The 24,393-nt window shown below is 37.0% G+C and overlaps 1 protein-coding gene across 3 annotated transcripts in view; it reads right to left on the bottom strand.

Annotated features, from left to right (window-relative positions):
* Scaper (S-phase cyclin A associated protein in the ER) overlaps positions 1-24,393 on the bottom strand; it is a 328,066-nt gene that overhangs the window by 55,882 nt on the left and 247,791 nt on the right. For all 3 annotated transcript variants that reach the window (XM_010626089.2, XM_010626097.2, XM_033756178.1), the window contains exon 25: positions 7,332-7,564. In XM_010626089.2, the coding sequence (XP_010624391.1) occupies positions 7,332-7,564 (233 nt within the window). The remainder of the gene's footprint in view (positions 1-7,331; positions 7,565-24,393) is intronic.

Here is a 24,393-nt window from a genome sequence, read left to right as displayed (position 1 = left end):
GTGTGATACGTAGGGGAAGAACAAAAAGGGAAAAGAAAAAAATGTGAGAGAATGAAAAGATGAAAATAAAGTGTTTGTAGATGGGGAGGGGAGGAGGGGGTGAAGGGAGGGCAGAGGTAAGGGGAAAAAATGAGAATCAAGACTTGCCATGTAAAGGTACATGATCCCAACAATGAATGTAACTGTACTGTATCCCTAAATGTACCAATAAACTCAATAAAAAAAAAATGAATGCAAGGAGACATAAGCAGAATTGAGAGTGAGACAAAGTCCTAATGGCATATTTTTAGCCTTGGTGTTTAGTTCCAACCTTTTGCTCTCTGCATAGTCACAGCATAGATGTCAAATCAGGAAACCTAACATGGAAAAAGTACTATAGATTAATCTATAGTCGATATTCTCATTTGACTGATTGTTACAGTTACATCCTTCAAAGATTTCTTTTTTCCTCATTTTTGATCTATCCAGGATCACATATTGACTTTACTTGCTAGATCTCTTTAATCTTCATTAAACAGTATTTTTCATTCTTTTTCTGTCTTTCACGTTATTGATTTTTTTTTTTTTTTTGAGACAGGGTCTCATTATGTAGTTGAGACTGACCTGGAACTCACTATGTAGCCCAGGCTGGTCTTGAACTCACAGCAATCCTCCTGCCTCAGCCTCCTGAGGGCTGGGATTACAGGCAGATGCCACCATGCCCAGCTTTGACTTTTTTAAAAAGAATACCAAGCCCCTTATATTGTAGAATGTTTCTGGTTTAGGTAAGTCTGCTTTAAAAAAAAAATAAACAGGTAAGAGGAATTTTTTCTTAAATGTAGTCTCTGTAACTCCTGACCAAGAGTAAACTTAACAAAACTTGATTTTATAATTTTGAAAATTAAATATTTAATTCTTAATTGACATATAAAATTATGTTTATTAAGTATTCTGTGATATTTTGATAGCTTTATACATTGTATAATCTTTAAATCAAGGTAAGCATATTTATCTTCTCAAATACCACTTTCCTGTGGTGAAAATATTAAAAATTCTCTTTTCTAGCTTTTTTGAAACATGTAATACATTATCGTTATCTGCAATCACCCTATTATATAATAAAGTACCAAAACTCATTTCTATTTTTAACTAGAACTTGGTTCCTACTGATCAACCTTTCTCTCCAGCTTCAGGTAACCACTATTCTACTCTTAACTTCTGTGAGATCAAATTTTTAAAATTTCCCAAATAAGTGAGATAATGTGGTATTTGTCTTTCCATGCCCCACTCATTTCACTCAACATAATTATCTCCAGTTATGTCCATGTTATTGTAAATGACAGGATTTCATCTTTTTTTAATGGCTAAATAGTGTTTCATTATGTACATATACCACCTTTTCTTTATTCATTTATCAGTTGGTGGACATTTAGGTTGCTTACATTTCTTGGCTGTTGTGAATGGTGTCGCAATAAACATGGAAATGTAGATGACTCTTCAACATGCTGATTTCATTTCCTTTGTATATGTAACAAGTAGTGGGATTGCTGGATTACATAGTGGTTCCATTTTTAATTGTTTTAAGGAATCTCTGTACCACTTCCTATAATGGTTATATACATTTATATTCCCACCAACATTATGTAAGTGCTCCCTTATCTCTCCATCTTTGCTAGCATTTACTTTTGATCTTTGATAAGAGCATTCTAACTGGGGTAAGGCAATACCCTGTTGTGGTTTTAATTTATATTTCTCTCAGGATCAGTGGTTTTGAGCATTTTTTTTTCAGGTATATGTTGGTCACTTAAGAAATTTCCATTTAGGTCTCTGCCTACTTTTAAAATGGACTTTGTGCTTGTTTGCTACCAAGTTCCTCATACATTATAGATACCACCAATCCCTTGTCAGAGTTTTCAAATATTTTCTCCTATTCTCTAGGAGAACCTATGGCAAGCATGCTGCAGCAGGCCATTTGTATTATTGAAAGCTCTAAAAGGTTGGCTCTAGGTTGGCTCTATGTTGTCCCTTCACTTTGTTGATTTTTACTTTTGCTGGGAAATGTACTATAATCTCATTTGTCTGTTTTTGCTTTTGTTTCCAGTTGCGGTTTGGATTTAAAATATCTCCATAAGTGTCATGGGCTTGGAAGGTGACTGGGTCACGGTACTAGATCATGATCATGGATCATGATTACTAGACTCATCAGTGGTTTAGTATTATTCCTTTGGCTACACAGGATTTGTCCACTGATGAGTTTATAGCTGACTTGCTGTTAGGAGGTAGGGCTTGGTTAGATACAGGCAGGTCACTGAGGGCATCAGGAAGGGATATTCTTTTTTGTTTGTTTCTTTTGTTTTTTTGAGACAGGGTCTCACTACATAGTTGAGACTGAACTGGAACTCTATGTGACCCAGGTTGGGCTCGAACTCACAGCGATCCTCCTGCCTCAGCCTCCCGAGTGCTGGGATTACAGGCATGCACCACCACACCTGGTAACAAGGAATATTCTTGTCTCTGGCTCCTTTCTTCTCTCTCTGCCATGGACTGAACAGCTTTCTTCCTTTTTCCCGTCTACTATGCCACTTCTGCTGTGGAGCTAGCTGACCTTGTACCTGAAAGCATGAACCCAAATAAACCTCTCCTCCTTTAATTGTGGGTGCTGGGTATTGTGTATTAGCAATGATGAAGTGACTAAAACATTGCCTGTGCTTTTGAGGTCTTATCCAAAACACCTTTGCCTATTCCAATGTCGAAAGCATTTCTCTGAAACATTCCTCCAGCAGTTTCAGTTCTTATATGTAAGTCTTTATTCTTTTTTTTCCTATTAAGTTTATTGGTACATTTAAAGGAAACAACTCAGTTACGTTTATCGTTGGGATCTTGTGCCTTTACATGATATGTCTTGGTTCTTATTTTTTCCCCACATCCCTGCCCTCCCTTCACCCCTTCACCCTTCCCTATTTACTGTTAAGTCTTTATTCTGATTTGATTTTTGTATATGGTGAGATTAACAGAGGTCTAGTTTTACTCTTCCACATATGTATTTCAAATTTTCCTAGCACCACTTATTGAAGAGACTATCCTTTATCCAATGTATGTATCAGTCCCTTTGTCAAAGATCAGTTGGCTATAGATGCATGGATTTAATTCTGGGTCTTCTATTCTATTCCATTGGTCTAAATGTCTGTTCTCAGGCCAATACCATGTTGTTTTGATTATTACAGCACTGCAGCATATTTTGAGGTTAGGTAGTATAATACCTTTTGCTTTGTTCTTTTTTGCTCAAGATCACTTTGGCTATTTTTTTCTGTGGTTCCATATAAATTTTAGGATTACATTTTTTAGTACTGTGGAAGAATGTCACTGGTATTTTGATAGGGATGACTAGCTTCAAATCTTGACCTCAGGTATATGTGGCATTTTATTATCCTTTTTTGTTACATTATTTCAAGCTAGGTTTTAAAAATTGTTTTAAGCATAGAAAGTGGAACAACTTTTATTATGAAAATATAGGATAGGCTTGCCAGGCATGGGGGCATACACATATTAATCTCAGCACTGGGGAGGCTGAGGCAGGAGGATTACTGAGAGTTCCGAGCCAGAGTAAGCTACATAGAGAGTTCAAAGCTATTCTAAACTACATTGTGAGACTTTCTCTCAAAAAACAAAAACAAAACAAGATAAAATTGTAGTAAGCTTATTATGGAAATTTGTATATCTTTGTAAAAATTATATTTCATGCCTTTAAAACTTTAACATAAACCAAAAATAGAGAAGATAAGAAATTTCTGTATATTCTTTGCTCAGATGTGGCTGCCGTCACTCATGGCAATCTTACCCACCATGACCCATCTTGCTGATTATTTCAGCAAATCCAAAACATCATATTATTATCTTTGCAAGTGATGTATGTTTCTCTAAAACAAACCTTTAAAAATATGACTACAATACCATTATTACATCTGAAAAATCACAATAATTTCTTAGTATCAATGACTAGTGTTCAAATTTCCAAATGATCACAATGTTAACATTTTTAATAGTTTAAAAAAATTAGCACCAAGATAGGAACCATATATTATGTCTAGTTAATATGTCTTAAATCTCTTTAAACTGGTAGTTACCTCTCCATCTCTCTCTCTCTCTCTGACCTCTTTTACAAATTTATTTGTTGATGAAATTTATTGTTTATTCTGTATACAAAATTCACAAATTGAATTTTGCTGATTATATCCCTGTGGTAACATATATCACAGTTTTTTGTATGATGCATTTCCTGTAAAATGATATAGACTCTACAGGCTTAAAATATTTGTAATGACTGAATAATATCCTACTAGTGAAATATTTTTGGAACTTCTAGTTGTTTTCAATATTCACTACTATAAATCATGTGGTGATAAACATTTTGTGTACAAATCCTTACCAGATTTCAGATTACTTTCTAGAAGTGGAATTACTGAGTTAAAGAGTACACACATTGTTGAGCTCTTGGTACAGACAGCCACATTACATTACATAAACTCTGAATAATTTACGGTCCAATAAGCAGGGTCTGAGAAAACCATGTTCATCACGTGGGAATTATACTACTACCCTCATGTGTTAGAGAAGAAAACTGAGGCTCAAGAAGAGCAAAGCACTACCTTAGGCAAGGGAGGTAGAACATTGAAGGTCTACTGACTCCTACTACCATAAGACTGTCCTTGCCACTAAATATGCTGTTTCTTTGTGGCATCAGTGTGTATGTGGGTGCTTTCTGAGGTTTCAATTTTCAATAAGGATGCAAAATTATCTGAGACTATTCCTGAGACTAACAGTGACTACAAATAGCTTCAAAATCACCAAGCCTCAAGATAAAAATGGTTTAATAATGTGAAATAGAAAGAAAAGGGCTAAAGGTGTAGGGGAGGGAAGGGTAGGGGAAAGGAAATAAGGGACAAAAAAATATGAGAAAAGGGAAAAATGGAAACAAAGTCTTTGTAAATAGGGGAGGGTGGAGGGGATGAAGGGAGGGCAGGGTATGGGGAAAAAATAAGAACCAAGACTTGTCATGTAAGGGTACAAGATCCCAATAATGAATGTAACTGTACTGTATACCTAAAATGTATCAATAAACTCAATGAGATAAAAAAAGAAAAAAATGGTTTAAACTATCTATAATTTTGTTTTTGTGTGTGTTGGTATACTTTTTAATAAAGTAATAATACATTTAAACACTGAGAAAGATACACTCTGCCTTTTCTATGCCAAATGAGGAAATGGACGGAAAGTATGTCAGGATCTGGTCTAGCTCCACCTTGTTAGTATGGGCCAGAGAACAGCCCCAGACACTGGGCTAGAACCATTTTTTTTTTTTTTTCAACTTCACAATTGACAAAAGTACCCACGTGGTAGCAGAGAGTGCAGTGAGATTTCTGGTCAGTTTGTATTTGGAAGGCAGCTATGCTTACCACTATATCACCAATGCAGACTCAGTTCATATTTGGGAAGGTGAGAAAGCAAGTATGGAAATGATTACACATGCTCTGTGTGCAATACCAGGGCAAACTTGAGATGGGCTTGTGGTTCTACACACAGGAATCATGAATCCAACAAACAACATATTATCTGGGCCCGGGATTTAGCTCAGTGGTTCTGCTGCCTGCCTCACAAGTGCGAGGACCCGAGTTCGATCCCTGGTACCAAACAACAACAACAACAACAACATATTATCTGTAAGAAAATAACAATCCAGCAAATGTGATTCAAATCAGAGAAGGACTGACATGGGTCTGTTCTGAAGCTCAGCAGTTGTCAATCATCTTTTGTTGAGTCATATGAGCTAAATGATTTGGCAGATATTACTGTTGTTTTTCCCCATAATATCTTCTTCCTTTAAGAAGGAGAGATAGAGAGAGAGAGAGTGTTTGGCTGGGGATCAACCCAGGGCTTTTACACATGCTAGGCAAGCATCCTAGCATGAGCCACATAACCAGTCTCTTGATTTGTAACTATGTGTATCACTATACTAATCTATGTGAAAATGTATACATTTTCTCTAGGAAGGCCCACTGGAACTGTACTGGAGCCTCAGGCCAGGTCTTCACCTCATCACAGCAGGGCATGTGGCTGAGGTGTTTGGATGACAAGAATGTAGAGCTACTACATCGCAGGGTAGCCTACAAGACAAAGTTGGGACAGAATGGTATTCATCAGCAGAGAGGGCTAAGTTCTACAGTGACCACAGGATACAGGAAAATTGAATGGGATCAAGCAAGGGCAGAGAGGCTAAAAGTCAAGTGCTGCAAGATAAATGGTTGTAGACCCAAAGGGCCTGGTGCTCTCCAGCAATAAATATACTTGGGGAAAGAGGGCAAGCAGAAGGAAGGGATAAGTGAACAAAGCAATCAAGGGTAAGGAAGATACTGACTAAAACAACTGTTCCCAAACAAGCACTTCAAGAAGCCAGGGGAAATTTATGAACTGTGAAAGAAATGAATGTGGAGGAGGGCATTCTCTTTCTTCTATTAACCTACCATAAGCTTCAGAGAGCAACAAATCGCATGGATTTGGAGAGCCAGAGATCAGTGCAGACCACAGAAAAGTTGCTGACTGGTGGAACAGGTAACTGTTTAACACCAGACGGAATCCTGCTGGGAAATTAAATGCCCTACTTGACTCAAGGTTCTGGAGGGAAAAGAAGTTCAGATGCCAAAGTAGGAGTAAATTTCCCTGGAGAAAAGGAGATCTTGGAAGTAAGGAGGGCTGACCTTGAACAGGTGTAAGAAATTGCCACATCTGTGTGGTAGACAGCATACAGATGCTGGGACTCCAGCTAGATGTGAGTTCCAGTCTCAGCTTTCCTATCTACTTTTAAACTTATTTACTATATAACCTTCGGTGAAACACTTAACCTCTCTGAGCAATTTCCTCATTTATAAACCCCAAATTAGAAATCCCTTACAGGGCTGCAATGACTCTATTATAATACCTCACACATAATGGATGCTCCATACATGGTGGCTATTATTGTTGACTTAAGTCTGAATCAAATTTATAACCACAGAAGAAATGAGGGGAATTCTCTGACATTCCTTGAGTTAAACGGAGATGATATCAAGAAAGCTGTAAAAGCTCCAATATGAGCTTATCTTAACATCACATATCTAAATATCAAGAATGGCAGCTGAGCTTGAGATTGCTTTTCAGTAACATTTTCCTTCTCTCTACAAAATGTAGTATATCCTCCGCCAGGAATTTGTGGACAGCATTTTGAGAACCATTACCCTCATGCAGATATTAGGGTTTAAATTATTTTAATATCACTTTTAAAACAAAGAATAAAGTTTTGAGAAGTCTAGCAATTTTACCTGATAAGGTCCTGAACTCGACTGTTAAAAGCATCACCTTGTGAGGGTTTGTTTTTCATTTCCTGTGTTGATATTTTTGGTGTGTCTGGCCAGCTGTTTCCATCTGGTCGATTAGCAATCAGGCAGCCAAAAACCGCAGCAATGACTTTGAGAAGTCCAGTTGTCAGGCCTTCATAAACTTGTTTATTTGTATTTCTTCCCAAAATAGCATTATTTTCATCTGGAACATAAACCTAGGAGAAAAAAACCTACAGTAAATGTGTTTCAATAAACCACCAAAAATGAACAGAGATGATTTAGAACATTTCTAGAATCATAAATAATTATGAAATTCCACTGGGGATGATGCAGTGGTCGAGGGTGTTGGGTCTGAAGTCAGATGCCAGTTCAAATCCCAGCTTGGCCTTCACAAACTGGTGACCTTGGGCAGATTACTATCCCCAAGGTTCAATTTCATCATCTATAAAACAGGGATAACGATGGTATCTATAATACAGGCTCTTATCAGGATTAAATGAGCTATGAACATAAAATGCTTATTAGTACATGCACAGGCACAGAGTAAGTACTAATCTATATTAAAATTTTATACTAACAAAATACAGCAATAAACCAACAATATTGTTCCTTATTGGAACAAATTAAAAAACCCTAAATTCTTCTATTATGATCTATTTGCATTTCTTAATACAACATGGCAAAATAGTTGTTTTCCTAGTACAGAACATAGAATCCCATTTGGCTGTTTCTGTGTACAGCTTACGGGAATGTTAATGTGGTTAACAGTTGGACTTAGAGCCAGAAACTGGACTTGAGTTCAGACTCTGCAGCTATGTGATCTGAGGGGGTTGGGAAGTCCTGTGGTCCAGCCTTCAGAAACTTATTTATTAGTATTTCTTCCAAAAACAGTGAGGGTGAGGGACAGCTACTTGGGACAGTACATGCAACAGATGAGACTGAGGACACAAAGGGCATTTAAACTTGAACTGCCTCTTATTTAGGTATTCCACAAAATCCCCCTCTTTTCAGCCCCACTTACACTCATTTTCTGAGATAGCTGATAATCCAAATTCTTGAGCCTTTTGGAGTTCTGTGGCACAGATTTTCTTCCTGCTAGTTTCATTTTATCTTTTAGGTACATTGCAATCAACTGCTTTCCAGATTAAAACATTTGCTTTCCTTTCCTTTCCTTCCTGCACTCTTTCTTTAAGGGTTTATGACTTTATCTATTTACTATAAAATGACTGGGGTATCCAGACAGAAAGAATATAATTTATGTGTTTATTAGCCATATTTTAAAATTAACTCCAGTAACTTCTCTAGGAATACAATTTTCTTATTCTTTCACATGCTACAAAAGAATGAGTAATACATTTTTGGGTAATGTCAGGGCTCCTCATTCATCACAAATGTTCATTTTCCTTTATTTCAACAATCTTGTGCTGCTTTTCATCATGAAATATTTCCAATAAAACACTATGCACTTGATACTTACATTTAGCAATCTTTTGTTTATCTAGTATTTTATCCAGTTACTGCATCTTTCAAGAGAACAGTTGAAAATAAAAAAGAAATAAAAAAGATCTCCAAGATACCAAAATGAATGTTATTTATTTAATCATTTGCTCATCTAACATCTGAATACCTACCACACACTGGCTGAAGGAACAGAGTGATGCTTTGCTCACCCTTGGGATTTCTTCCACATTCCTTTCCCCATTCCCCTTCCCTTGTTTGATCTTTCTAGTACTGGGGATTGAATCCAGAGCCTCTGCACTGAGCTACACCCCAGCCCTTTTTTATTTTGAGACAGGACATCACTGAATTGCCCAGGGTGAGGTCTAACTTGCCATCCTCCTGCCTTGGCTTCTCAGAATGCTGAGATTACAGGTGGGCACCACCATGCTTCAGCCTTGTGTTTTATAAAATTGTAACAAGCTTTGGTTTTTCAATTTATAGAACAGAAGGAATAGCCATAAAAAAGTAGAGACCATTTTAGAAGTAGGCACAAGGAAAGACATAAAAATAGAAAAGGCATACGATGTAGGAATAGTTAGGCTCACTCACCTTTATTTCCTAACAAATTATTATTTATTACAAATCAGGAACACTGCCAATACTCAAAAGGACAAGAAATCCCAAGATGCCAAGAAAAGGTTAAATTATGAGCCACACTCATGGAGTGGTAAGGGAAGAATAAAAACTAATGTTTATTGGACTTTTCTGCCATGCCAGGCACATAGCATTTTCCTTTTATTATTCATCCCATGTCTTTAACAGATTAAGAAATCAAATTTTTGGGCTGAGGATTTAGCTCAGTGGTTCCGCTGCCTGCCTTGCAAGTACAAGGTCCTGAGTTTGATCTCCGGTATCCCCAGAAAAAAAGAAATCAAATTTTCTTTACCCAAATTTCACAACTAGTTAATGGAGGAGCTGGGCCTTAAACCTGGTCTGTTACGCTTTAATGCCCATGTGCCTTCCCTTACCCTTATCCTTACCTATGATCCTTTATCTGGCCCCTCTTTTACTGAGCATTCTGGAAAAATTTTGTCCCCAATAGAGGGTCATGGTCAAACACTTTCTCACTGATATCTCTTCTGTTAAAAACCATGGATTCCATAAGAGCTCTGGGCTTCGGCAAGAGAGTAAAAAAGTATGCAAGGGTTGCTGGGAAAACACTGGATGAAATACACACATCTTATCATTCAGAAACATAAAAGGGGTTTGGGGACCAAAAGTCACTTCTTCATCTGCCACAAGATAATCAGCTCAATGTAAAGCAAGTCAGATAAATTTTTACACTGTTCATTGGGAAAACGAGAGTTGGGGAGACACTATTACTTGGGATGATATGATACATTCAGCAGATGAGATTGTTCACTGGGATTTTGTGCATAATTTTATAAACACCATTTTGTCAGTGGCTCATAAAGTAAACACAAACTGAAAGACTCCTATAACAATTTACTGGCTATAACAGGAATCCCAGCTTGAAGCAGGCAGGCTTCCCTTGCTAGGCTTGCAGGAGGACCTCAGGTGGAGTGTGTCGGTCATCCCTGAACTGAACAGCTTTTGCTTTCTCATTGTGATTTCCTATTTTCGAACTGCCTCTTTGAGCCTCACATCCAATTCAGTCACTTCAATTTCTTCTTCACTTCGATTTTCCTTTCTTAGCATTGGTCCTCTGCTGAGCACAGAGCATTCTGCCTGTAACCTTTGGTGGAATCTTTATGTCTCTCACCAAGACTGTACTTTATTCAGTAATTGAAATTCTCCCTGTGTAGATTTTTTCTTTTGCTAGTTTAAAATTATTTTATATTAATAGTTTAACAGAAAACCAATGTTTCCTATAGGAAAGAATTTCAGAATTAAGGTAAGGTTTTATCTTCAGGGACATGAAAAGTCTCTTTTTAGTCTTTAAAAATGAGATTTGATAAAAAGCAATCCCATTGTGAAGGACAGTCCATTCAATGCAGTCCTACTAACCTCTGCCTAGGTGGGTATTCCTGTTCCTTGTTATGATAAAGTAACTCATGAGCAGCTAGGTGGCGTGAATACTTACCAGAGTTCTGCTATCAGCTTATAGACCAATACTTTTAACTCCTAGTATGGCTGCTGGGTCATGGGCACAATGCCAGCTGAGGAGTCTGTCCTTTAGGCAAGCCATGTCATGCCCTCCCCCATTGCACCTCTGGCTTACCTGAGTATGGATGCATTCTGTTCTGGGGTGGGTGGTCTGGTCTGGGCAGGGGAAGGTGACTTGCCTATGCTGCAGTGCTGGTAACTGTCACTTGCTGGTCTGTACCAGACCCTGCCTGAGAACAGAGCTATGTAACTTTGGGTCCCTTTGAATCTGTTACCCCAAGACGGAAATCTAAAACCATATGGTCTTTTCAAATGGTTTAAAGGTTCTTCCTTTAGTATATATGGTATTTTTTTCTTTTTTGTGGTGCTGAGGATTAAACAGAGGGCCTTGTGCATATTAAGTATGTGCTCTACTACTGAGCTATACTCTCAACTCTTCCTTTAGTATATTTCTTTGAATACATGGGTGTGGTCATTATCTTACTCCTACACTAATAACAAATTACAAGATGAGTTCATGTGCATATTCTAATTGCAAAGAAAAAATGCTTTTATTAGTAGCATAAACCAACCCATCATTCTATAACATGATTCCGTGAGACAGCAAATTAAGTTTGTAATTAGTAGTAATTCAATTTATTTTTAGTATTCTGAGGCAGTGTGTTCACAATGATCATATTATGAACAAGTTCACTAGGCCAATAAGAAATTGCTTAGAATATTTCTGTCGAGATGGTGTCAGTGGGCTGTGGATTTAGCTCAGTGTACCATGCCTAACAGGCAAGTGCAAGGTCCTGAGTTCAATCTCCAGTACAAAAAAAAAGAGCAGATTTAGCTCAATGGTACTGTGCCTGCCTCACAAGTGCAAGGACCTGAGTTTGATCCCCACGAAAAAAAAAAAAAAAAAGATGGTGTCAGAGCATAGCAAAAAAGAAGGCAAAAAGTGGGCAAGCGCTTCAAGGGCAGACACAGGTCCCTGCATTGTTGACTGTCACTTTATTTCCTAGAGACACTGGACACACAGTAGCATTTTTACCACTAATATTTTATAAAATTTCCATCTCCAATGTTATATTATGCATAAATATAAAACTGATGGAAGATACTTATATTCACTATATTCACTTATACTATTTAACTGACTTAAAATATATATGACCAATTATTTTTCAATATCTTTAAAAATTTTTCCCATTTTTAATCCCACAAATAGTATTATGACATTAAAGACATTATAATTTATCCTAATAGTACCTAACATATTTTATGCTTTTGAGTCCCTATTAATATTAGCTCAAATTCTAAAAAAAATCAGGACACTTTCCAGCAGACACATAGCAGAGTGGTCATGTTGCTGTACGTGTTGAATCATCTGTCTCTTCTGCTTACCACATTACGGCTTCTTATCTCCTGCAAACTACAAGTCCCAAACTTCATAGTGGTCATCAAGGCTCCCCTGATACATTTGTCCCTGTCTCCTCTCTAAGACAATGTAATACCCTTTGTCTGTCTGGCTCTTGCTCTCACTTACTTCCTCTGCCTGGATGTTCTTCCCTAGGTACCCTCAGGCCTCCACTTCTTCCTCTAGGTCTCTATTCAAATGCCAGCTTATCCACAAGCTTTGCCAGGCTACTTTAATAAGAGTAACATTTCTTTCCCTAGACCTAGCCTTCCTTTCTTATTTACTTAGCTTTACTTTTCTATTTTAATAGTCCTTTGATGATATACTGTACATTTATTTCCTCTCACACCTATAAGAAAATAAGATGAATGAGGGCAAGACTATATTTTGCTCATTACAATATTCTTAATTCTAGAATAACACTGGATATAGGAACTCAAGAAATATTTGTGAAATGATTTTTACTTAAAAGGTCATCAAACCAATGACTGCTCCATTGAGAAGGCCCAAATTAAAGATAAAAACAACACTAGTTGTCATGGGTGAATTTGTAAAGTAAATAAAAGGAAGGAAGGAAGGAATATTGGATGCTCACAACTTCTCCATACAACACTGTCCTCATTGCCTCTTATTCCTCCTTTAATTGTTGGCCTATGGATGAATCTTCTATTTCCCCGCTGCCCCCCAACATAGGTTATATGCCTGAAACGGTCCCTAACAGCTGTACATGCTCTGCTTTACTGTAGCTTTTCACACCACATTTTAAACACCTCTTGTCTATTGTCCTACTAGACTATGAACTACATTTGTGTCTGTAATTCTACTGCCTGGTATGTAACCAGTGCTCCTAAGTATTTGTTGAGTGAAAGGAGGAGAAGGTTCTAGAAGTGTTTATAAAGCAGCTTTGGTGTGCCGATAGCACTGCCTATAGGGGGAAGCCGGGGTCTTGTCCTAGCCCAACTGAAAGAACCAGCATGGCTTGTATGCTGCCAGTTTCTCATCTATCAGGATGAGGGTATTCAGCTCTAACTAATATTTACTGAGAGTTCACTATAAGGTGGTAAACTAGATGATTCCATTAACACTGATCTCAGTAGATGCTCACAGATGCAACCCTCTAATAAATATAGATAATTTCCATATGCAAAGAAGGAAATAAAGGCTCAAAATGGTGAAGCAAATTACACAAGAGGATGGAGTTAGTAAATGAAGGAGCAGCTTCTCAAATCAGGACATCTGCCTCCACGATTAGGGATTTGCTCCCTCACCACTGTTTCTCCTAGTATGAGATTGGACTAGTTAATCTCTGAGGCCTCTGAGAATTCTCAGATTCCATGACTCTGTAGGTCTTCTTCTATGATCATAATGTTTTTCAAGTAACATAATCTACTAGAAATAATGCAAGAACCAGGATATAATAAAAAGCAGTGAAAAGGAGAAAGTGGGTGCACTGATGCCAGTGAGAAAGTAGTTCAGCAAGAGCCAAGGTTTAAAAAGTAGCAAGAGTGCAACCACCAACATCATCCTAAAGGAACAATGATTGAGAAAGATCCTCAAGAGCTCAGAAAGTCAGATGTTTAGTGTGACTGCTTTATGGTCACTGTCTAGTTCATCCTCCAGACACCACTAGGGCTCCATAGGTCAGTCTGACCTCCTCTTGTGTGGTTGCTGTACCAGAGCACTTGGAAATGAGACTGTCCAGTTAGTCACACAGGCCTAAGTATGGTTCACTAAGAAGTCTGGCTCTTCATGCTGAAGGCAAGGGGTAAGCAATAGAGGATATGAAGCCAGAGAGCAGCAAAAACAGTTTTCATTTTAGAAAGACAACTCTTGTCACAATGCTGTAGAAGGGTTTAAAAGCAAAGGAAAGGGGTAATTGAATTATCTCAAATGAAAGATGGAGGGTTATGGAGAAAAATCTAAATACAGTATATATTGAGGGAATGGGAAAAAGGAATAATAAGGGAAGGGACAATTCAAAGATATGCCCTTGGTTTCTGGTTTTAATGGCAGTGCTGTTAACCGGATGGGGAACAAAGAAGCTGTTTCTAAGGAGTGGATGTGCTGTCTGGTTTTGGGTGAGGTGAATGTCAGGTACTAGACACAGAAATACTGACTTGGGGTCATCAGTGTATGGGCAGTAGCTGCAATCCAAACCAAAACTGACTGAGTAGAGGATGTAGTGTGGGGCAGAGGGATCAAAAACAAATCCTGGGGAATATCAATATCGCAAAATGGGGAGATTTTTCAAAATCCAAAGGCGAGATTTTCAACTTGGAAGCTACTGGTTATCTTGATGAAAGCACTGAGTGTTAACACAAGTAGAAGCTAAGCTAGTGTGAGTGGACAGTAAATGTATGGTATAGGAGTGAGGAGACTGGATGCAGACAGCATGGCTGTGACAGGAAGGGGTGGCAGCCGTGGCTAGAAGCCAGTGAGTTCTGCTTATGACATTCTTTGTATTAGCATCCATGTCTTATCTTTCTTATCTAACAGTTGGCAAGTTTTTTCTGTGGCAACTACTCAAGTTTACTGCTGTAGGGTGAAAGCAGCCATACATAAACATATACATATTCCAGTCGAACTCTATTTACAAACAGGTGGAGTTGGTCTGTGGGCCCTAGTAGGGTAAACCCTGTACAAGACTACAGGCTTCCTGAGAGCAAGCCCACCCTGGATTGTCTGGGTGCTCTATGATGTTCAGGTAAGCACATTCTTGTCTGAAAGGGACACTCAAATCTGAATAAGTGATGCTCGTTTAAAGTAAAAAAAGGAAATTAGTAGCCTTCCCATGCTGTTACTTGCAAGAACATAGTTAAGAAGGCAGCAGTGTCACCTGAAGGAATGGATACAAAAGCATGGAAAGAAGGCATGGCCCTCAGCCCCCTGGCTGCTTTCTCTCTTCAATAATGCACTATCTTACATTCTTGCCTTTTAGAAAGAGTGCTTTTTCCCTTCTAAAGCAAGAGCAATGAAGTTTACAATGAGGTATAACTTTACCAAATAACATTTTGCCAAATTTGTAAAGCATGTCTTCAAAGTAATTTTTATTGGGAAATTTATCCTTTTAAAGTATACTCTTCAATGAATTTTGATAAATGCAAACATCTCTGTATACACTTGGTATGATGGTAAGAACCATCATAATCAGGATGCAAAACAATTTTTATCACCTCTAGAAGATCCCTTGTGCCCCTTTTAAGTCATTGTTTCCTATCAGCTCTGGGATTCTGGCAATCTCTGATCTGCTGAGTCACTGCAGACACTTTACATTTTCCAGAACTTACATAACTGCAATGATACAAGTAGTAGACTTTTGAATGTAGCCTTTTTAACTGTGTATGTTTCCATAAATTCAGAATAATTCATCTATGCTGTTGAGAATATCAGTAATTCATTCCCTTTTATTACTAAGTACTATCCCATTTTACAGATATACCCCATTTTTTAAACAATTTACCTGCTGATGGACATATGTGTTCCTCAGGGATTTATAGTTATTGTGAATAAGGCCACTAAGGTCTTTTTTTTGTATAAATCTTTTATTTTTTTTCTCCTTGTGGAGCAGTGTTTCATTTTTCTTGGCTAAACAGCTAGGAGTGGGATTGCTGGGAAGTAGGGTAAGTGTATGTTTATAAGAAACTGCCAAACTTAAAGCACACTTTCTAAAACACAGGCATTTGTTAAATTGTCAAGTTTCGAGAGAAAGCAAGTTATCTTTCAAGGAACACACCTTCACACTGAGCATGATCTGTGTAAGACTTTCATTTGCCACAGTCAGAGGTGTTAATGAAACCTAATATTGCTGCTTTTCCCTCTCTAAACAGACTGCTTTCTCAGGTGAGAATGAACTGTACTAGAGCAGAGGCCAATCATAAAGAATGCTTTTAGCCAATTTCCCACATCTCATAAAACCCCCAGAGGAGTGAGAAAGGGCAGGGAAACAGGAACTTAGCTGTGTGTATGACCATGTTATTGTCTGCTGTTACTATTTTCTTTCATTTATTGGAAACTCAGAGGGCATGCCTGCCATGTCTACATACATACATGGGCTGTAAGCTTCAGGAGGGCACAAGGAGACTGTGTTCATGCAGGGGACTGGGAAGGCCTGGACAGGGCTCTTCTCTTTACCTTTCCAGGCTCTACCCATTCCCCACACCTGGCTTACTTGTATTTTCTTCTCCTCTTTATTCAATCTCCTTTCTCAATCCACCTAATTTCTGTGCCTCATTCTCTTGTGTCCTGCTCTGGTACTCCTTTTGGTTTTATCCTTCCAATTTTTCTTACCTCTGTACTTTCAGAATTCATGAACATAAGTATGACTCTTACTCTTGATGGTTCACCACCACAGGCTTATTTCTGGTTTCTCCATCAGCAGCTAACCAAGGCTGTATCCTCAGACTCATCAGGCACTGAGGGCCTAAGGTACTGCCTTGCATTGCTGCTGCTGATGGAGTTGTGCCTTTTATAGTAGTCTTTTCTATAGACTGTGAATTTTCTACCACAAAATCCTTGAGGTACTACAGATTTCCCCCATGGGTACTGGGATTGCTGTTTTCCTTAATCTCTATATTTAATTACAACAATCAAGTTGGGTTCAAATAGGCACAAAACAATTGTCAGCTCATCTGAAGGATTTTCATAACAAGAGTCAAAGGGTTGTTTTAAAAATTTCTCTGCAAGGCTTTTAAACATGTTTCAATTAGTTTACTATGAAAGCTCTGATTTCTCTTTATTAGAGCAATCATTTCTCCAGTTGTTGAGTTATTTTAAGTTGAAGGCCATATTTAATCGCAAAGAAATAAGTACTGGCATTTAAATCCTGCCTCTAGATTCAATATTGGTACCTGACAGAAACTACACAACTTTATCAACTTCTTCCAGGTTTCTAGAGTTATTTCTGTGCTTCTTAAAATACTTGTGTGTGTGTGATCTCAAACTTTAGAAAAGTTATAAGTATACCTCAAAGAACTTTATTCCTGAACCTTATAAAAGCACACTGCTCACATGATGCCCTACCATCACTCAAAAGTGTACTTCTGTGTGTTGCCAACAAATGGACATGCTTCTTTCTACACTACAATACAGCCAGGGATTAGCTCAGTGGTTCTTCTGCCTGCCTAGCAAGTGCAAGGTCCCCAGTTTGATCCTGGGTAACAACAAACAAACAAACAAGCTTCTACACTACGTCTGTCAAAACCAGGAAATGAACACTGACTTTTACCATTCTCTAAATCCAAGTCCCCATTCAAAATTCATCAAATATCCCATCAAAAACTAGCAAACTAGCAAAATTTGCAAAAATTAGCAAAAAGATACAGTTGAGAATCATGCTTGATCTCCTTGTCATGCCTCTTGCTTCTACCAGTCAAAGAAATTCGTCAGTGACTCCTTCAACTTCCATGAGACAAGTCAGTGATTAGATTCAGATCATGCATCTTTGGCAGGAATATCCTGCCAACAGGGAAACTGTTGGTCTCACTGCAGCAATCAGTCTGTGTGACAGACTATTGTGGTGTGTGTGTTACTGATGATATTTACTTTGATCACTTGGTAAGGTGATGTGTGGTAGAACTTTCCACTAGAAAGTTATTCTTTCATTTTGCATGAATTTTGTAGAGGAATTATGTAGAATTGAGGGAATTATGTAGAATATAAATATTTCATAAAAATTTATTTCACAGATAAAATGGCAAAATGATTTTGGAGGATATTTATATTATTCTTTTCTAATACATATAAATGCTTAAAGATATACTTTTTTTAGTTTTGCTTTAACTGAATCCCAAGTTTTTTTTTTTTTTTTTTTGGTACCGGAGATTGAACCCATGAATCCCAAGTATTTTTGATATACATTATTGTTATTTTTCTTTTTTACCCCAGCTTTAATGTGTATTACTTAAGGTGTACAACTTGATGTTCTGATTTCATTACTGTTAAAGGTTAAAAATATATGGATTTTATCTTTTTGTTATGGTTTTTACCTTAAACATTATATTCTGAGTAAATTTATTGTACATAATTCTATTTAAAGCTACAAACTTCTCTAAGCCCATTTAAAAAATATGCTGCAGTTTCCTTATCATACAATTCAAGTATTTTCTAATTTCTCTTGTGATTTCACAAGTATGTTGTTTTAATTTTATTCCACTATGTTCAGAGACAATACTGAGCCTGATCTCAAGCATTTTAATTGAAATGGCCCAGCATATAGTTTATCATGAGTATACTATGTACACAAGAAAAGAAAATGTATTGTTGATATAGTGATCTATAAATATCACTTAGGTCAAAGTGTTTTTTTCCAGAGGTTTATCTTATTTTTTCAGAGCTTTACCAGTTGCTGAGATATAGGTATTAAATTATCCATGTGTGAGAATGAAATTGTTTATTTCATCCTCAACTACGTAAATTTTTGTTTCATGTATTTTGCAGCTCTACTATTATTATTATTATTACACATTCACAACTATTATATCTTCTGGTTGATTTTACCTTTTATTAATATAAATTCTTTCTAATACAATGGCAAAAAACTAGTCAATTTGACATTAATGTAGATTTCCATGTGTCTTTTTCATCTATTATATAGGTTTCATATGTTTATATTATTAATGTATCTCATGTAGATAGCATAAGAAGTGGGTCTTTCCTTTTATCCATTTCAACAATTTCTGTCTTGGAACGAGGATTTTGTACATTTTATTTAATGTAATATTTAGGTCTATTTTTTCCTGTTTGCTTCCCACTTTATTCTCTAGTTCCTCCTTTCCTTCTTTTGGAATATGTGTTTATATTTTAAAATCCTATTTTGGTTTATCTGTTGACTTCTAAACTATTTTGCTAGTGGTTGCTCTATGGGATTACAATACACAATCTTAGCTTTTCACAATCTATCTTAACTCGATACATTACCATACATTTAAAAAAATTTTTAGTATATAGCCAAAGCAAGCACCATTTAAATTCCTTTTTAAGAAATGCAGAGAAAAAAATTCTATTTTTTCATTCTTCCCTAAAGATATGAATTTTGACTGGGATTCATCTTCCTTGAGCCTGAAGAACTTCCTTTAGCATTTCTAGAAGTGTAGATCTGTGGTCAATAGATCCTCTGAGGTGTAGGTACTTATTTAATATTTATACTTGAAAGTTATCTTTGCTAGATACATAATACTACCAGGCTGATGGTCCTCTACCTTTAGTTAACACTGTTTTTTTTTTGTTGTTGTTGCTGTTTTTTTATTCTAAAAAAAGTGAGCCATTATTTTGAATCATTATTTGCCTGTATGCAATGTGGCTACCTTCAACAATTTTCTCTATATGGCTTTTGGTAGTTGACTATGACCTAGCTAGGAAAGACTTTCTTTTTATTTAACCTTTTAGAGTTTGCTGAGCTTCTTAATCTGCATAATTATGTTTTTTGCCAAATTTGGAAACATTTTAGTGATTATTTAAAAACAATGTGTGACTCATTATTTTTGTTTTCTATTTGCATATTCAGCAGCATACATACATATATGTATATACATATATATATACATACACACATAGGTCCACTGTCCTCTTTTACAAGTCGAATGAGCTAAACCAGATACTACAAAGACTTCCGCTCTAGTTCTGAAATTCTCTGTGCCAACAAGAGAATGTGATCAACAGGAACATATGAGAGGCAAGACAAGGTGTACCATATCACCAGGCAAATGCCACACAGTGAGAAAAGAAGGAAGCAAGGTGTGGGTGGCACCAGGAAGAGTGCCATCACCTGCAGAACTGATGGTCTCTGCTCCAATGTAATTAACTATGGAGTTCATGCTTTGGCTCCTCAATGTGAAGAAACAATATGGTGAGTGGTGAGCTCCAGGCCTGCTGCTGAAATGACAGTCATCAGGCACCTGGACGGCTCTGTATATGACCAAGTGAAAAACAATCTCCTGCTGTAAGTATGTACTTAAGGCTTCTTTTGCCTGCATTTAGGTTTTTTGTCACCTCCTGAAGAGCTTACCAACAGCCTCTTTGGTTCAACAGTATCTTATCAATTATTTAAGGTTTGTATATCATTTTTCAATTAACAGCCTCCTTGGCTCCAGAAAATACATACACACAATTATCAGCATATTCTTTAAATATTTCATAAAGAATAGGTCACTATGAATCAAAAATAAGACTGCTCATAAAATATTTAATGCCTTTTAAAACACAATTAAACATGAAGAAATTATAAATCTTTTAATTAAATGGCACTTCTGTATATTCTACCCAAATGATAACATTAAACATGTATAAAATTAAAGCCATAAAATTTTTGCTTGGATTCATTTCCCTACTTACTAAGTATAATCACGTCAATTCAGTTTATAGGACAGGACATACTGGATAGGGACTCAGGAGATGAGGGTTCACTTTAAGTCTACTTCAAGTCCACTTCATGGTTCTACCCCTTGGTAGCTACGTGACCCTTTTCAACATTTCAGTATGGTCATCAGCACATTGAACTGTTTGGATCTTGTCCAACAGTAATAAAAGCCTATCAAATATATTTTTCATTCCATAGTGCTTTCACTGGGTTTTATTAATGGTATAACACATGTAATATAAATTAGGTCTCTTAACCAATTTTAAAGTATATATTACAATACTGTTAGCAATTGTAAAACAGAGATCTAGAAAATTTTCCTGTTTTATAACTACAATGATTGAACAACACATCTTGTTTCTACCTCCTTTCACTCTGTGACTGCCATCATTCTACTTTGATTCCATGAGTTTATTTTAGAGACTTTTTATAAGTGGATTCATGCAGTATTCCTCTGTCGTGATTATCTTATTTCACCTACCACAGCATCCACATTCAGTTGTGGGATCTGATGGAGCTGCATTCTTTTTCAAGGCTCAGTGATATTCCATTGTTTGTATAGATCCCATTTTCTCTATCCATTCATCTGATGGACAATGAAGTTATCCACATCTTGGCTATGATGAATAATGCTACAGTGAGTAATGTAGTGCAGATAACTATTCAAGATCCTAACTTGAATTCTTCTGGAGAAAGGCCCAGAAGGGGGATTGCTAGATCATATGGCAGTTCTAGCTTTAATTTTTTGAGGACTCTCCATACTATTTTCCATAACAGCAGCACCATCTGCACTCCAACCAGTGGTGCAGAGGGTTTCAATCTGGTCACATCATCACCAACGATTACTTTTAGATTAAAAAAAAAAAAAACAATTGCCATCCTAATAGGTATGAAATGGTATTTTACTGTAGTTTTGATTTGCATTTCCAGGATGACTACGGATTTTGATATCTTTTCATATAATGGTTGTCTTACTTGTATATCTTCTTTAAAGAAATATCTCTTCAATTCATTATTGTTATTTTTATTGGTAGTACTGGGGAAAGAAACCAAAGCCTCTGCATCAAGCACCCAGCCTTTTTATTTTTATTTTGAGACAAGGCTTTGTTAAGTTGTCCAGACTGGGCTGGAACTTAGGATCCTCCCCTTAGCCTCCTAGGGTAAGTGATGTGCATACTATCATATCTGGATCAAGTCATTTTTAATTGGGTTTCTTAAGTACATTTTGCAACTGATTCTAGTTCCTTATGTATTTTGGATATTAACTCCTATATTAGTCTATGTAAGCTGCTACGGCAAAATACCAAAGTCCAAAACCAATGTATAATACATTCAGTGTTTGGTGTGCACCCACATTCTGGTTCAGCTCTCTCATATTTCTTTTTGAGGGAACTAATCCTACTCATGAGGGCTCCCCTATCTTCATCTAATTATCTATGAAAGACACTTCTTCCCAATTCCATCACATTGTCGATTAGTTTTTAACATATACATTGTTGGGAAACATACATTTTAAGATTGTAGCACTCTTTATTAGAGAGATGGTTTGCAAATATCTTTTTCTATTATATAGGCTGTCTTTTTACTGTTATTTTCTTGCCATGCAGAACCTTTTTAATGTAGTCCCGTTTATCTATTTTTTCTTTTATTGCTTGAACTTTGGGTGTTATATCCATGAAATCACTGCCAAGATCAATGTTATGAAGGTTCCCCATGTTTTCATTTGAAACTTTTATAGTTTCAAGCCTTACATTTAACTGCTTAATCTGTTTTGAGTTGATTTTGTGTGTGGTGTAAGATAGGGGTCCAATTTCATTCTTTTGCATGTATATATCCATTTTCCCAACATAATTTATTGAGGACTATCATTGCATTGTGCACTCTTGGCAATCTTATCAAAGATGAGTTGATCAGAACTGTACCAACCTCCCTTTCCCCATTCTCTTCTGGCTGGGTTTCTGCCGAGAAAGTAGATGACAGAATTATGTATGTGCTTTAAGTATTGTTACTTTCACCATTCTTTTGACTTTTGATAATTTTATTATGTATTTCAGTGTGTATTTCTTTGAGTTCATCTTGTTGTTGATTCTCTGAGCTCCTTATATCTGGGTACCCATTTACCTTGCCCAGACGTGGAAAGATTTTGGCTGACTTCTTTAAGTGAACTTCTGCCTTCTCACTTCTCTTTCTGGAACTTCTACATTGCATGTATTGGTGTGCTGGATGGTATCCTGTAAGTCCTACTGACTTTCATAATTCTTTTAAATTTTTTCTTTTTGTTCCTCTGATTGGAGAATTTCAAATGACTTGTCTCTGAATTTGCTGATTCTTTCCTCTGATTAATCAAGTCTGTTGTTTAACCCCTGTACCGCAGTTATTATGTTCTTCAGTTCTAAAATCTGTTTGGTTCTTTTAGGTATTTTCTCTTTGTTGATACTCTCATTTTTTAATGCAATGTTTTCTTGAGCTTATAAAGCACCTTTATGATAGTTGTTTTGTATTCTTGGTCATGTAATCAATATGCCTCCATTTTTTTTTTTTTTTGGTACCAGGGATTGAACTCGGGTCCTTGTGCTTGCAAGGCAGGTGGTGGAACCGCTAAGCTAAATCCCCGGCCCATTTTTTTGTTTGTTTGTTTTTTTCCAGTTTCCTTGTTTGTTTGTGTTATCTCATGATTTTTTATGGGACTCTCTACATTGGAAAAAAACAGTCACCTCTCCCAGTCTTTATGAGTTAGCTTCCTACAGGGAGAGATCCTCACCAGTCATCTTGGTTAGAGATTCTGGGGGCTTCTAAAACTTTTTTAGGGAATGTAACTTATCTGGGTCATGTGTGTAGGGAGAGCTTGCTGCTTTCTTCTTTAGAGGTCATAATCTCTTACTTCCTCTGATGTCTGCTGGCAGTAATGTGCATTCTCTGGTTCTACAGGAGCAAACTATCCTGCTCTCTTTTGCTCTAAGTAGCATCCAAAGTAGACTGGTGTTCTCTGAGTACCCAAGACAGGTAAGAAAAACAGTAATTCCATAGTACCCCTCTAAGAAACTGGATCACTGAGCACACACTCCATTCTATTTTGTTTCTGAGAGAGAAGCTCAGAGTTGAGTGCCTTCTCCATATCATGCCAAACTGCACTGGCCTTGTTAATGAAGACCCTCTGGTGCTATAGGAAGCTGTTTCTGCTGTTGTTTGTATTGAGTAGCCACCTGGCATCTAAACTATGCTGGTTTTGTCAGAGTTCAGAGTCAGGCAGACAGCACTTTAAAAAGCTGAAACACTGGCCTCATCTTCCATTTTTCTCTTCCTACCTTACCCCCTGTCCCACCCTGCTCCCATCTCTCAAGGCTGTAGGCTGGAGCACCAATTGGGAAGATGAAAGCATAGGCTACCTTACTATTCTGCCATCTTACTCTTTTCACTGGTCTTTTATTGCTTTCCAATGTGCATGTCTGGTCTCCTTAAGGAGACTTCTGGAGGCTACAGGTCTCCTGTTTTATGCACTGGAATGACACAGGTCCAGAGAAGATGCTTAATAATTGAGGAAGGAATCTACTTTAATATATTTTAATATGCTTTGTGGAAAGTAATACATTGATGTTAATCTCCATTTCTCCAGGAAGCCCGTCTAAATGAACTGGTTTTGAAGGGCTTCAATTTTCAAGGAAATTTCCTAAGAACTTATCTTTAAAATCCTGCTTTACATTTATACTGCAAAAAAAACACAT

The sequence above is a fragment of the Fukomys damarensis genome, unplaced genomic scaffold, assembly GCF_012274545.1.
Source record: "Fukomys damarensis isolate Sample0158 unplaced genomic scaffold, DMR_v1.0_HiC HiC_scaffold_25, whole genome shotgun sequence".
Taxonomy (NCBI): Eukaryota; Metazoa; Chordata; class Mammalia; order Rodentia; family Bathyergidae; genus Fukomys; species Fukomys damarensis.
Note: the sequence above shows the minus strand (reverse complement) of the source record. Positions and strands in the feature narration are given on the sequence as shown.